The following is a 16,992-nucleotide window of genomic DNA, read 5'->3' as shown; positions in this document are numbered from 1 at the left end:
CGATATTATTAATTAAAAGCTTTTTCTAATTGATTTTAACCGATCAAAACATTTTATAGATTTGACTGCATAATTTAAAATTTTGATGGTATTTTGAATAAAATAAAGTTATAGAGATTGTATGCATCAATAATGATTAAACTTTATTCATTGCTGTTAAAGGTGAAAAAAGTGTAAATAAAAAGTTTTGAATAATAGCACTTTTTAAAATTTTTTTCTTTTAAAATATATGCTACATCAATTAAATTTATTTTAATATATTATAAATAAAACTTTAGCTTATATAAACATTTTGCGTAATTGTGTAAATGAAAAATTATGATATAAAAATTAGAAATATTCATTATCGTTTAAAAAGTTTTCAAATTTTTTTTTATTTTTAGTTTTGAATAATGTTTTTTTATTTTTAACTTATTTTAAGAAAAATAATTTTACTTTTCAATTAAATAGTGTGGTCACTGCAAATATTGTGTCAGATATGTAATTCATAACCACGTGAACAGAAAAAAAAAATGGCTTTCAACGTGGGGACCGAGGTTGTTGGGTTTATCTGCGGCAATCACTTTGTTTTTCGCCTTTTCAGCTGCATGAAAAATGTGCAAAATATTTAATTGGCAATCTGTATAAACAAATCTGACAAATAGTTATTAAAGGATAAAATTGGGTCATTGGTCTTGCGATTATTTTAAAATAATATTTTTAAAAATTTTAAATAAATATTTATTTTTTATTACGTTTAATCCAACTCGTATGTTTTTATTTCAAATTAAATAAATCTTTATTGTTAACGAATGACTAATTACAGTCAATATTCATTGACGAAATTTTATCAATGGACTTAATTCTATTGATAAAAACCTATTTTTTTATAATGCTATTATTAGTCAAAATGTTATATGATGTTAACATAATTGGTAAAATTACCACATTACCATGTCATTATGCTATATTAACATGTCACGTTACTATTCACTATATCATATCAACATGCTATAAATTAATAATTGACGTTTTGATTAACAATAGTCAACTAACCGTTAATAATAAAAACTTATTTATCTCAAAATAAAATTGAAAGATTTAATTAAATATAATAAAAAATAAAAAATTATTTAAATTTTATTGAATAATTTAGACGTTTTTGAGATATTATGTGTTTTTTGGTTAATCACTTGTATTGAATTTTGAATTCTATTATTGACTAATTATTAAATTTAGATAAAGTAATATCATGATATATAATATTATAGTAATTAACATGATTTTAATGTTATTGGCATACACAAAAAGACAAACACAAAAAAAGAAAAAGGGGTAAGACAAAAACGTATCACGAGGAGGTAGATAAATGCAGGGAATCCCTTATAATCTGGAATTATCAAAGCCTTATTGTACATTAAAGAATTCAACTATGAAATATAGAAATAAGTTGATGATGATCTCAGTGACACAATTGGGTAAATAGAGACAAACTGTGGTTGAGTATCTAGGAGATTCATTGTTTATAATAATTTTCTCAATTATTAATAAAATTGAAACTAAATCTTGGCTGTGAAGCACAAGAGATTTTGTGAGTTAGTTTTAGTTCACCCCCATAGGATATATTATCATATTCCATTTAATAAAAAATAAAGAATTAGGAAACCAACAATAGTTGCTTTTATTTCAATGTTTGATCATAAATAAAATAAAAATAAATGGATTTTTGAGAAAACTATGAGCAAACTATGGATGACAAGCTTCGGGTTTTTGAGAAAACTCATACTAGGGGTTTACTGGACCTCCCTCCTAGCAAGACACTTATTGGTTCTAAAAGGGCCTATAAAACCAAAAATTACTCAAATAGATTTGTTGAATATTATAAAGTTCGCTTAATGGTCAAGTGTTATTTTTAAAAGTTCGAGATAGATTAAGAAGAAACTTTTGCTCTTGTAGCTCGTTTAATTTTCATTTGCAGTCATTGTTGTTGCCGAACATTCAACACTTCTTCAAATGAAAGTCAAAAATACTTTTTTTAATGGTGATTTAAAAGAAAAAGTGTACATGTTGCCTCTACCTAATAACTCTCAACCTCATTATAAAGTCTGTAAGTTTTAACAAACTTTATACAATTCGAAGCAAGCATTGAGAGCTTGGTTTGCAAAATTCAGTTCCATTATTGCTCAGTTAGGTTCTATTTCTAGCCTTCATGATTTTGCATTTGGTTTGACATATGCATTGTTCTTCTTCATCTCTATGTGGATAATATATCATCACTCGCGATGGATACATCTTGTATTGCAGAATTACCACAGTTTCTTAATCAGTAATTTGAGATGAAGGATCATGGTTCTGTTAATTATTTCTTTGGACTTGAGTTCCCCTCCAGTACTGTGGATACTATCTCTCCCAAGCTAACTATACATTTGATTTACTTCTCAGGTCAACATTATTGACAACAAGACTGTGTTTACTCTTTTGGAGAATATTGTTAAACTTACTTCTATGGATGAAACTCTCTTTTCCAGGCCCTACCTTATATCTTCAACTTGTTGGGAGTCTTGTCTATCCACATGCAAAACATTTCTACAGGTAGATGCCATGTGTTTGTTGCCTAATTCCTTTCTTTTTCATATGTAACAGAGTCGATTGTCCTTCTTTGAGGTTGAGATTGAAATTATATTGAGAGTTTTTATCATAAAAACAAAAATTAAAGAGCTCAAATCAACATTAAATAAAATGTTGTTTTACTTTTGGAAAAATAGTAAATAGCCCGAAATAAGTACGATCCATTTAAGCTTAAATAGATACTTCATTCGTGTTAAATATATTTGTTTTTAATTGATTTTTACGCATTTTAAGAAAAATAATTTTGATTTTATTTAATTAAAATTTTAAAATTCTTTTATAAAAATTGATTCTCCATTTAAGATAATTTTAAAATATGAATAAGAATATTAGATGTCCAATAAAAAAATAGACAAATAAAATAGAACGAAAGAAATAAATTACATTTTAAGTTAACATAATAGATTTATGCAATTATTTCTCTCCTCACTTTTAATTTTGATTTCTTTTTGTTTTCTTTTCACTATATAGCATTACCTTTTTTTTTTCCTTTTAAATTTATTTCCCAACATATCTATTAAGAGGTTCTTGTGATGAAGACAGATAGGAAGTATCTACAATATCTTTTTTATGTAGTGAAAACTTAAAAAATATAACTGTTTGAAGGTTTAATTACACTTTTTCCATACTTAACAAAATTACAGACTTTGTTAAAGTATATAATTCAGACCCATTTTGACCAAAATTTATATTACAAACTTGTTAGTGAAGGCATGAAATTGTCAAATGAAAAATATTCATGCGGATATATAATATGCTCATATCCATTATTAGTTATAGGGAATTGAGTAAGTCTAGTCTTCTCAATATGAAATGTCAACAAATTAATGAAGTGGAGTTCTTATCCATTTCGAAGCAAATTAAGTCTTCCACTAAGCATGTCTAAAGACTTTAGAAAAAGGAAAACCCAATTGAATACCTTTGCTTTGGGATCTATGTCTTGGAATTTCCATTTTATTTTGGGGTTCACATTTTAGACCATAAAATTTTGTGATTAGACTTAGTGGATAGGAATATATTGAATAGTTTGGATAGGAAGATATTGAATAGTTTGCCCTTTTTTAAATGGGGTCTTTTAGCTACTTTTATTCCTCTTTTAAGAATGAGAAAAGTCTTTATGAATAATGCTTACAAAAATTCTTAAACTATTCATGAGAATTCTTTTATTATGTCTAATCTTATACTTTTATTTTAAATCAAATAAATTTTTAGTCGTCATTTATAATTTTATATCATGTGATGTCAATAGCATATTATAATGGATAGTAATATGACATGATAACTCACACAGCATTTACACTTTTTACATAGATGCCATGTGAATAAAAAATGACAATTAAATTTTTAAATTAATATCAATTAGTCAACCGTTAATCATAAAGATTTGTTTGATTTAAAATAAATAAAAATATAATGATTTAATTAATTAAACACATTAAAAGAGTAAAAATTTATTTTAATTTTTTAAATTAAGATGAAACATAATTATACTACAATTAAAGTCTTTACTAGCTATTCAAGCCCGTCTGGGCACCAACATTATTAGAATGCAATTTGGCCACACCACCAATGAGCATGCCAATCCTGCCTGGGTGACAATTGCACAGCCATAATTGTTGACCGACCATTGTAATATTTTTATTTCATATTTTTCATTATTTGTTTAATGTGATAAATAAATAAATAAATCACAAAACAAATATATAAGCATATAAATATAAATAATTGTAAAAAGAAATATAGAAATAAGTAAATAAATAATTAAAAAATAACTATAAGATACATAAACAATTTGTTTAGTAAACAGAGAACTAAATGAATGGAAAGCATTACATAATTAATTATGTGAAATAAAAAATTATTTTATTAACTTTGTAAATGTCTAATATATTATAAAAATTGCATAACATATCTTTAATGTTTTTAATGACCATTTTATCATCTTAATACATCACTACTGTTGGTTTTACCAAACAAACATCGTGTCACCGTTAATTTCAATTCACTATTGTAACTTCCGGTCTTTTCAATTATAAATAATGCTAATTAATTAGTCAAATTAAGTAGAAAGGGATTTAATTTTTTAATTTTCTATATGACTTCAGTTAATAAGAAAAATAACATTTAATTCATATTGCTTTAAACCCATAAAAAATGGAAAATGAGAAAACCTTGCTTGATGCATCATGCAATGGTGTGAGTCATAATGATTTGATACAAAGATTTGGGATAAGAAAGACTTCACCTCCCACTTCACACCATTTTTGCCCTTAACCTCAGGAAAGGCAACAGGGTTTGGGTAGGTGGGAAACGTGTATTAATTATTGAAGCTAAAATAAATTGAATCTCTGTACATCGTGACAGTAAGATCATTTTATTACTTACAATTTTCTGTCGTGTATTTAAGTCGTACGACCGTACCTTTATTAGCCACGCATTTACTTTCATTGTTGACACATTTATAAGTCGAAGAGATTATTCCCAAGCAATAATTCTTGCATTGGTAGTTCATGAGGAACCCTAAAGCTAGGGGCATCTCGAGTTCAGAGCGTTCAGCTCTGCACTGTTTGGCGAGTTAATGTTCCCCTTAACATGGTGCATCAATAGTACGTAAAGGAAGTCCACTTTGCAATTTCCTTGCCTGCTTTTGGCAAGTCCTCTTCAAGCATGTTTTTGTACACATAAAAGAAGAAAGAAAAAAAGCTTATGTGGGTTTTGAACATGAGACCAATGCATTCCCTAAGCTATACTTGGAATAATATCGAAGATGACTATATGTAATCTAAGATTTAATAGTTTATCTTATGTATACATATTACGTGTTCATATTTTCAATTCAAAAGATATATTTGTTACGTAGAAAAGGTTTTTATTTGTAAAATAGAAACTTATTCATCTCTTACTATATAAGATTCGTGACATTCTATCCTATTTAATTGTATAATATAGTCATTATACCCACAGAGAAAAAGACTCACTTAAGACCTACTTTAACCTTAATATTTCTCATAGAGTCCCATATCAATGAAGACTTAGATATACTTTAATATATCTTGTCACGGATTCATATTTTCAACTCACGAGACATATTTATTAAGTGAAGGAAAATCGTTATTTATAAACTTGAGACTCATTTTACTTCTTACGAACGTGAAATCCGTAACGTGTACACCTCCTTAATATACAAAAATACTCTCAGCCAAATTTGGCCAGTGCAACATAATTTAGAAAATTGAAAAATGAATTTAACCATTGCTATGAAATAATGTAAGTTTAGCGATGCATTTACTTACATTGTTGACATATTTATAAGTGTAAGAGTATTATTCCCAAGCAATAATTCTTCTACTGGTAGTCCATGAGGAACCCTAAAGCTAGGGGCATCTGAGTTCAAAGCTTTACAGCTCTGCACTGTTTGGCGAGTTAATGTTCCCCTTGACGTGGTGCATCAATAGCACGTAAAGGAAGTCCACTTTGCAATTTATTTTCCTGCCTTTAACAAGTCCTCTTCAAGCATGATTTTGTACACAAAAAAGAATAAAAGAAAGGCTGATGTGGGTTTTGAGCATGAGACCAATGCCATTCCCTAAGCAGTGGACATGGATGCTTAACCTAAGATTTAATAGTTTATCTTATATATATATATATTACGTGCTCATATTTTTAATTCAAAAAATATGTCTGTTAGGTGGAGAAAGTCTTTATTTATAAAACAAAAACTCATTCATCTCTTATTATGTAAGAGTCGTGACATTTTATTCTATCTAATTATACAATGCACTTGTTATACTCATAGAGAAAGGGACTCACTTAAGACCTACCTTGATCTTAATATTTCTCATAAAGTCTCACATCAATGAATACTTAGATATACTTTAACATACCTTGTCACGGATTCATATTTCTAACTCACAAGACATACTTATTAAGTAAAAGAAGATCGTTAGTTATAAACTTAAAACTCATTTCATCTCTTACTGACGTAAAATCCATAACATACACATCTCCTTAATATATGAAAATATTCACATCCAAATTTGGCCAATACAACCATCCGAGCATTTGGCTCATTGATTGGTGCATGATCTTTCTGCTTAAAGAGAAGGGTTCGAATCTCTCTCCCTCAATTATAAAAAAAAAAAAAAATTTGGCCAGTGCAACATAATTTAGAAAATTGAAAAATGAATTTAACCATTGCTATGAAATAATGTAAGTTTAGGGTATTGTTTAACTATTATAATTTGTAATTTTTAATTGAAAGGTTTTAGATTTTTGTTTTGGTAAAGGGGTTTTAGATTAAAAACTTTATAAGGAGTAGTGGGCAATTGTAGCTTAATGAAGAAAATGTGGTTGCCCATACATGAGAAGCCCAAGCATGATTTAGATGTCACCGATATTGGGCCGGACTATAATATTTTTATTAACGCTTTCCTTCATATTAACTGTACTAAAATTTGAGAAAACACTTAGGCTGTGTTTGGGATTAGAAGTGTTCATGCATTAGATTAGATCTAGTTGACAACTCTACAAATTAGGTCTGAGTTGATTTAGGATACTCATTTAAATTATATTTAACATCAAAATATTTATTAATGAAATAATATCTCGAGTTGGATCAAGTCTATACTTAAAAAGTCCCACTTAAAGCTCGACCCGAGTTGGGTAACTTTTGAGCTTGATGAGCCACCCGGCTCGTGGACAAGTCTAGCTTAGGTGAAGGTTTTATTTGTAGAGAGAATTTCAAAATTCTAAAATAAAATTACTTTATTTGGTAAAATAAATTTTATAATTCTTGCTCGAGATTCAAATTGGCTCAATTCTTTCATCAATACAATGTATATATGTATCCAAAGCTTCGGATCGATGAATGAAATTATCACAACAGATGAAATGAAAAGCTGGTTACAGCTAGTTGTGAGTTCCACTTCCGCCAAGCCTCCATTCCCTGTCGCGTTAACCTCAGGCCTTTCGGGAATTTGAAGAATAGTTTGAGGTCGATGTATGCAACACTTTGCTCTCTCCATGCTAAAGTTGGATGGCGACCTGGAGCCAGAATAACCGACATGGGGCTCAATGATTTAGCTGGGGATAGCTCATAGTGCTTATGGCAAGTTTTTGTCATCAGTTGGCGGGGGGGGAATGGATATGGAGGTATGCAAATACCACACTCAAGATCAAAGGGGGTCAACTAGCTAGCTCTCCATGTTTGTTTCAGACCTTGTCTGTCATGAGATAAGGGAGGCACGCTCTCCTAAATGTGTAAAGGTGGAAGATGCCGTATACCCTGTACATATGATTTCATGGAAATCAAGAAAATTAATAAAGAGAGAATGTGAGAGCTTGAGCTTGCATGTCATCCTAATTTATGCCATTCCGTACAATATTAAGCCCTAGGTCTGGCTCTTTAAGTAAGCGGACAAGGAGATCAGGTCAGTGATGTTTGTGTTTCGAGCCTACGTTGAACAAATTATAGTGGGTATGGAAGGGGTTTCTTTACACGCAGAGCCGTCAGGAACCCCATGTGTAGTTGCAGATGCAGCTAGCTAACGTCTGCGACAGCACTTTTCTGTGCTAGGTGGGGAACTTGTAGAGACAACACATCCAGCCACATTAATGGAAGAAAACAATCACCAAAATAAATCCGTTGTCGTCTACCCTGGCTGTCCATTGGGTCTCTCTCACTTCAATTTGCACTTTGGAAGCACGTTAGGTGAGGATCAACCCCAGTAGTCCACGTTAAGGCCAATCAATCCTCTGCCAAGCCTTCTTTACATTGCTGCATGCATGCCTTATCTTGCACGATATATATGTAATTAATGAAGGCAAAGGCACGCCTCCCAAGCTCTATAGATACTTAGAGCATTCCCTTAAAATTCCCAACTTACTTCAACCTTGTTGAGTGACCCGATGCCAAAAAAAGTAGAGGCTGAAGAAGGAAAGATCAGGAGAGCTTCAAAGGGGCATTTTGTGGTATATGTGGGTACTACAATGACAAGGTTTGTGATTCCCACATCTTTCCTGAAGAACCCCATCTTCCAGCAGTTGCTTGACAAAGCTGCAGAAGAGTATGGATTCAATAACCAGAGCAGGCTCATCCTTCCCTGTGATGAGTTCGCTTTTCAAAGGCTTACCAAGTTCTTGGCCCAGCATTGTAATTCTTAGATACCTTTCCCCACTTCAAACTCTTAACTATTACATGATCATGATCATGAATCCAAGGGTCGTTTACTGTGGTAATAATAAACGATCAGCTGTCTCTATTTTGCTTATTTGTAATTCAGCTTTTTCTTTTCCATGCAAACTTCCTCATTTTTCTTTCTTTCTATCGTATAGTAATATCTATAATTATGAGATTAGATTTATGAATAGAAAACTATAATTACCCTCGTTACCAAGACATCGTCGTCGGAGTCCCTCGACTTTAATATGTCATTAAATTAAGTTAAATTAATTTAGTCTTAATAAAGAGATAATATTATAGTACATAATTTGATTTAATAAAGTGGATTAAAATTTCAATGTTATACGTGGGTTTAAAAGTATAAATCTGTATAAGAATTCACTATATAAAAGTATGATTAAGTCTCTCCCTTGTTTACAAGAACATTATGTTGAAAAAGATGATAGTGCATTGAATCTTGATAATTAAAATTAATCACTTAAATCATGTATCAAGAATTAATAACCCTTTTGTGCTCTAAATTCCAATTAGATGTCTTCGTAGACCAACCATCATCTTTTTATCTTCCTATTGCCATGGCAGAGTTTGATTTCTCCTTGAGAGAGTTATTTTCTCATGCTTCCACATATGGAATATTTATACACATTAGGGTTGAGAGGTGTCCATGAATCGAGTTCAAACCTCATCTTATTTATATTTTCAAAAGTTAAATTCTAATTCATGTTCTTATTATTTATATTTATATTCATGCTTACTTATTATATAACATTTATTATTAAAATATTTAAAAATATTTATATTAATATTTCATGTTCTTTGATCAATTAAATATTTAAGAATAAAGTTTTTAATTTTAATGTATTTAACATTTTAAAAAAATCACATAAAAAATCAAATTTATAAATATTCTGAAAAACAAGTAAAGTAAACAAAATTTTAGAACAAATTTTAAAAAAATTAAACATCTAATTTGAAATAAAAAATATTATTATTTATTAATAGAATATTACTTTTAGATGGAATCTGGGCCGGGCTTGAACCTAAGCCCAAGCCCGACATTGCTTGTGCTACAAATTTGGGCGGGCAATCCGATCCTCCCTTAGAGCTTATAGCTCGAATCATGGAGCCTAAACGTCTTCATTAGTAGCTCTTGTCCATTTTGATTATGTTGGTTTGGTAGTATTATCTGAGCCGGACTCTATTATTTTTCAAATTCTTTGGCTTTTTGGTGTTTATTGGAGCCGGTGTCATTGCGGAGCGAGGAATCATCGAGAAAACAATAAGAAGAAAGAGACAGAAGAGACGACGATGATGATTCCCATTTTCCATTACCCATTTCTCTTTCCCTGTCCATTCTCTCTCTTTTAATCTGACGAGAATTACAAGGGAAGCAAAACCCACCTTTCCATAACGACCCACCAACGATCTAAACTTCACCCAACTCAGATCCGACACTCACCCGCCTTCTTTTTGCAGGTACAATTGAACATTCTTATGTTTTCATTAATATGGTATTTAGTTTCCTTTACAAATGTTTGTTATTTTGCTTATGTTCCTTAAAACTCGCCTTAAATTTCTGATTGAGTTTTGGATTCCTTTATTGTATATGTTTTGCGTCATAAAAGGCATAGTGCTACAGCTTGTATTTAGGATCTCTACCCAAACCTTTTGTGTTTTCTGATTCTGTATGGGGTTTTTTTTTTTTTTTGGATATTTTTGCTTTGCAGCGTTTGTTTGGTTTTATTAAACAATGGATTCGAAACCCAAGAGGAGAACGGTTATAGAGAATGGGGATACAGGGGAAGACTTGGTACTTGCAACTGTGATTGGGAATGGGGATGATTTGAGTCCACTTGTTAGACACGCCTTTGAAATGGGGAGGCCTGAGCCGCTTGTTCACCAGCTGAAGCATGTTGTTAAAAAGAAAGAAGTGGAAATTGAGGAGCTCTGCAAGACCCACTATGAGGAATTCATTCTTGCCGTTGATGAGCTTCGGGGCGTCTTGGTTGATGCTGAAGAGCTGAAAAGTGATCTCGCAAGTGATAATTTTAGGTTGCAAGAGGTTGGAAGTGCTCTTTTGGTGAAGCTTGAAGAGCTTCTTGAATCTTGTTCGATTAAGAAAAATGTGACTGAAGCTATTAAGATGTCAAAGATTTGTATTGAAGTCTTGGAGCTCTGCGCTAAATGTAACAATCACATTTCAGAAGGCCAGTTTTACCCTGCGTTGAAAACCGTGGATTTGATTGAGAGAAACTACTTGGAGAATATCCCTGTAAATGCAATCAAGATAGTGATAGGGAAGAATATTCCTATAATAAAAGCACATATTGAGAAGAAAGTGACTACACACTTTAATGAGTGGCTGGTTCAGATTAGGAGTTCTGCCAAAGATATTGGGCAGACAGCAATAGGTCATGCTGCATCAGCACGCCAGAGAGATGAGGAAATGCTGGAACGGCAGAGAAAAGCCGAGGAACAGAACGTTTCAGGCTTAGGAGATTTGGCATATTCATTAGATGTTGAAGAAGTTGATGAGGATTCTGTTTTGAAGTTTGATCTGACACCTCTTTATCGGTCATATCACATCCATGCCTGCCTTGGAATCCAAGAGCAATTTCGTGAATATTACTACAAGAATCGGTTATTACAGCTCAATTCAGACTTGCAAATATCTTCTGCGCAACCATTTGTTGAATCATATCAAACTTATCTGGCTCAGATTGCAGGCTACTTTATCGTGGAAGATAGGGTCCTAAGGACAGCTGGAGGCCTGTTGTCTGCTGATCAGGTTGAGACAATGTGGGAAACAACTGTATCTAAACTGGCATCAGTTTTGGAAGAACAATTTTCTCATATGGATTCTGCAACGCACCTTCTCTTGGTGAAGGATTATATTACTCTTCTTGGGGCAACTCTTAGACAGTATGGGTATGAAGTGGGTTCAGTTCTTGAGGTATTGGATAATAGCCGAGACAAATACCACGAGCTTCTTCTTGAAGAGTGCCGGCAGCAAATTGCTAATGTTCTTTCCAATGATACCTATGAGCAGATGGTAATGAAGAAGGATACTGACTATGAGAATAATGTTTTGATATTTCATCTTCAGGCTTCAGATATAATGCCAGCTTTTCCATATATTGCACCATTCTCTTCTATGGTGCCTGATTGCTGTCGCATTGTTCGATCATTCATCAAAGGCTCTGTTGACTACTTGTCTTATGGGGTGAATTCTAATGTTTACGATGTAGTGAGAAAATATTTGGATAAGCTCTTGATTGATGTGCTTAATGAAGTTGTTCTTACTACAGTACATAGTGCAGGCATTGGTGTATCTCAAGCCATGCAGATTACTGCAAATATATCATTTCTTGAAAGAGCTTGTGACTTTTTTCTGCGACATGCTGCCCAACTCTGTGGGATTCCAGTTCGATCAGTCGAGAGGCCTCAGGCCAGTCTGACAGCCAAGGTGGTCTTGAAAACTTCAAGAGATGCAGCTTATCTGGCTCTCCTGAATTTGGTGAATGGTAAGTTAGAAGAGTTCATGGCACTTTCGGAAAATATAAACTGGACTTCTGAAGAGATATCCCAAAATACCAGTGAGTATATGAATGAGGTGATTTTATACCTTGACACTCTTTTGTCAACAGCACAGCAAATTCTACCATTGGATGCTTTATACAAAGTTGGGAGTGGGGCTCTTGAGCATATTTCCGATACTATTGTTGAAGCATTTCTCAGTGATAGTATCAAGAGGTTCTACGCTAATGCCGTCATGGTTATCAACAATGATCTAAAGATGTTAGAGAATTTTGCCGATGATAGGTTTCACAGCACTGGTTTAAGTGAGATATATAAGGAAGGTAGTTTTAGAGGTTGCTTGATAGAAGCCCGACAGTTGATAAACCTTTTGTCTAGCAGCCAGCCAGAGAATTTCATGAATCCTGTAATACGGGAGAAAAACTACAATGCATTGGATTATAAGAAAGTGGCTAGCATTTGTGAAAAATTCAAGGATTCAGCAGACGGGATATTTGGGAGCCTTTCGACCAGAAATACAAAACAAAATGCGCGGAAGAAATCAATGGACGTGCTGAAGAAAAGATTGAAGGACTTCAACTGAGAAGGATTCAAAAGTTTGGTTGCATTAGAAGCAGTTATGTGTGTTTTGATCTTCATATTTCTTTTTCGTTCCCCCTTTTTTCTAAATGATATTGTTTGTTAGTTCATTTGGTCGTAAATTATTATAATAAAGTTTCTATATTCCTCTCACATGGAGTTACTCTTTTTTCTTCTGGTTAACCTACTGGAGAATAGTTTTTCTGGAATTGGCATGATACATTGTCATAGGTTGAGGTTACTGTAAGCTTTAATTAGGATCTCTTTACATGCTTATGATGTTTGACATTTGACAACCACTACCAGGCATATTCATTTTTTTAGTATTATCTTTTCTACTAAATTCTGCTTGATCTTTTTAGTATTATATAAAGAATTTAGGTCTACATATTCAATGGTTGAAAATTTTGTCCAACAAACAAGCTATTTAACCTTTCTAGAGGTTATGATAATCTCCAGAATTTTTTGGTATTGAGAACAACTTACTGCCCTGTTTTCCAGTTGTTTAGGTAATTGTCAGCCATGGATTATAGCAACTATTCTCTCCCCCTTTTTTTCCCCTCTTTTGCATTATTCTCTCTACGACCATTACATTATCAGAGTAAGTCCTTAAAGAGCTGGTTTGGAGCTGCATTTTCTGAATTTCACTGTAAATGCAATGCCAAACAAGGTAAATTTGCTTTATCTTTTTACTATTATATAAAGCATTTTGGTCTATATATTCAATGGTTGAAAATTTTCTACAAGAAACAAGCTATTGAACCTTTTCAGAGGTTATGGTAACCCCCAGAAGTTTTGGTATTGAGAACAACTTACTGCACTGTTTTCCGGTTGTTTAGGTAATTCTGCCATTGATTATATTAACTGTTCTCTCTCCCTCTGTCTTCCTCTTCTGTTGTATTATTCTCTCTACTGACTCTTGCATTTCAGAGTTAGTCTTTAAAGAGCTGGTTTGGAGCTGCATTTGATATTTAGTGGCTTATTAAGATTTAAACTAGGAGATTTGTAGTGTTTCTTTTCTCTTGAAGCCTTGCAATAATTAAATCTATTATTTACTTTCCGTAATTTTTTTTTTGAGTTTAAACAAAATTGAAAAAAATTAGAGTGTTTAATTAATATCTACTTTCTACATTTTGAGAGCTATAAGTTTTAGATCAGGAGATTTTTGGTCTGTAATTTTATAAGTACTATTGAATTGAGGAATTTTATATGCAAATAATTTTAATTTTGAGCATTTTGGGATTTGAACTTCTGCTGAAAAAAAATGGAAAAACAGATTATTTTTTCGTCTGTTTTTGTTGTTCTTCGATTTTCTTTCGGATTTACTTTTTGCTTGACCCAATCTTCAGGTGCTAGACTGCTTTGGAGATATATGTTGGGATGTATGCTGGCCTTAGTCCTGGATGGCAACTCAAACATTAGACCCTCTTAGAGTTTGTTTTTCGGGTTTGTATCCAGTTGTTCATCGATACAAATATAACATTTTTGGAAATATTTATTCAATCCAGGTTTAGAAATATTTATTGGAGGTGCCTGGAATGAGACCCTTCATTTGATGTAACAATAAATGTTCATATGTTGTTACTGAAGGCCTTGAGACACTGTTTTTAATTGTAGATTCAATGATTGGAATCTCATTGACTTATATATGCAAGGTTCAGTTGAAAATCTAAATTAAGTTGCTGCCTTGCAGATGTATGACAATTCATTGACTGTAAGTGCAATGGAGTTGTTGATGCACGGCAACTCTGGTTAAACATCAATGCAACTGTAAGTGATTGTTACTAAGCTTGAATTAGATTTACTTGTATTTGTATGAGAATATTTATCAGGTTCATTATGTTGGATTCCTCTGAACTTCCCCCATCATTTTGTAAGTTTTTCTTCTTCTCTGTCACACAATTAAAGAAAGTCTTAATTGAGATTTGGCCGCTGAGTTTTTTTGGTGCTGTCGAATTAACTGGATTGGTGCAAGCATTTTCCAAGAACTGTTTTACTAGCTGCAGAGGCTTTTCATAGAATCAAAACGTAGAGAAAATTATAAATGGAGAAAGAGTGGCATATCCAATAATCATTTATCTAGCTCTGTCTCTCTTCTCTCGCAATAATGCCTTGAAGATTTAGGATCTGGGATTAGCTTTGGGTGTGCAGTGGTAAGCTTCCAGTCGAAGTAGATTATGTAAAAGTAGACCTAAGAACTTGGTTTCGTAAGTTTCAGGTTGGAAAACATTTTGTGGCTATATTTGTTTCCCTCATAGCCAACTGCTATTGCTGCTTCTGTAGTTTGGATTAAATGATGTCCAGACAAGTTAACACCCTTTTTCTTAAGCAATGGTTGAGCAGTAGCACCACCATTCAAGTTTATCACTTGAATGCGCTTTGTCAGAGCTATTTACAGTGTTCAATCTCTCTTGAGACTAGGAACAGTGTCCTTTGCTCAATCTCAGGAGTCCCAGAAAGCTTTTATGCATGTCCCCTTGCTCTTGTTTGGAGTTTTGCTTGTGGTTCAACCATTTATGCTATGAACATATCACTTTTGCAAGTTGCTAAAATCATGTCCGCTTTGGCTCCATTGGAGCTCATGGTTGGAGATGGTGTGAATACTTAAACAGAGGTAGAAGGGAGGAGGTTAGTAGGGGCTCCCGCCTCTCAAAAATTTTAAAATGTTTAAAACATATCTTTATTTTTAAAACATATTTTTGGTTTTTTAGAATTTTATAATTTTGTTACTACAATAATTTTTTGTTTGGCGAGATGTCCTACAACAATTAGTTAACAACTAATTTTAATAGACTTTGGACTAAAATAAAACCTATCGCAATAGAATTCTTTCCAAACCTCACTTCTCAAACTTCACAACCATCTCCTCTTGTTCTATTTTTTTTTTTTTTACCAAATAGAAACAAAAACTCTTTTTTTTTGTTATACTTTTTTGCTTGCCATAGTATTCTTTGTGAAGAAAACTTCTAGTCAATAATTTAATTTTCATGTCATAATAATTGATAAGTCTGGTTTATTCATTCTTGGTATATGTTTGGACTTTCAAAATAATTTCGAATCGTTTGATATTGAAAGTATTTACAACTTTGCAAATTAATATTACCTGATTACTTTGTTGAGCATGGTAAAATACATCTCAGCTATTAATTGGATTTATTCAAGCTTAACATCTTTTATAATCAGGCTTTAGAAATTGTATGTACACTTTTTAAACTATGTCAAGTGTTGAAGAAGATAGGAATATCAAAAATTTACTTCTTTGTTGACAAATGAATCTGGCTTGATTCTTCGAGTTTTCATTACAATATCAGAACATGCATTTTTTGCTATGAAACTTGTTAAGAACGAGATTTGTAATAGAATGTCAAATGATTTTTTAAAAAATTAATTAATTCTTTTCATTGAAAAAGAAATCATTCGAGACTTTGATACTGATTAAATGATAGATATCTTCAACTCTATCTCTATGAAAGACGGTGGAGCTCAATTAAAGATGCTCAATATTAACATACAATAGTTAAAAATTATTTTTATTTTGTATTTAATACGAAATTAGAGTTATTTATGTAATTTTCATATGAATTTTTTCTATTTAAGTTACTTTATATTTTTTCATATGAATTTTCTCAAAAAAAAAAAAGAAGTTAATACAACACTCAATTGACAGATATTTATTAAGAAAAAATTTGTGACATGTTTGGCAGGTTTTTAAAGTCTCTTTTTGGGTAGATCTTGCATTAAAATAAAATAATAAAAACATGTAAAATCAAGTTTGAATTTGGATCACATTAAGAGTTAAACAAAATCCAACTTTAAAAACAAAATAGTAAAAGAACAGAAAGAATAGAAGTCAAAGAGAATAAAAGGCAAATTCAATAAACAAATATGCAGGAAAAGAAGGAAAAAATAAAAATTAAATCAGTAAAAAGAAAGTAATTATAAATTTGTATACAACAAAACAGTAAGTAAAATTAAAAAATAGAATGTAAGGAGCCAAAAGAAAAAAACTGTTCTCATCATTTACTAATTGGTTAATTAACATCATCCATAATCTTCTCAATAATGAATGAAACCATAGATATTCGCAA

General features: G+C 31.9%; 1 protein-coding gene across 1 annotated transcript; it reads left to right on the top strand.

Moving 5' to 3' along the window:
• On the top strand, window positions 9,890-13,057 carry LOC18592970 (exocyst complex component SEC15A). Its single transcript, XM_007019953.2, has 2 exons — window positions 9,890-10,264; window positions 10,516-13,057. The coding sequence occupies exon 2, from the start codon at window positions 10,539-10,541 to the stop codon at window positions 12,906-12,908; it is 2,370 nt and encodes a 789-aa protein (XP_007020015.1). The 5' UTR covers window positions 9,890-10,264; window positions 10,516-10,538; the 3' UTR covers window positions 12,909-13,057.

The sequence above is a fragment of the Theobroma cacao genome, chromosome 8 (assembly GCF_000208745.1).
Source record: "Theobroma cacao cultivar B97-61/B2 chromosome 8, Criollo_cocoa_genome_V2, whole genome shotgun sequence".
Classification (NCBI taxonomy): domain Eukaryota; kingdom Viridiplantae; phylum Streptophyta; class Magnoliopsida; order Malvales; family Malvaceae; genus Theobroma; species Theobroma cacao.
This window is presented reverse-complemented; position numbering and strand designations above follow the sequence as displayed.

Coding starts and splice junctions, on each gene's coding strand:
- LOC18592970 (XM_007019953.2), top strand. CDS start 10,539: ATGGATTCGAAACCCAAGAGGAGAACGGTTATAGAGAATGGGGATACA.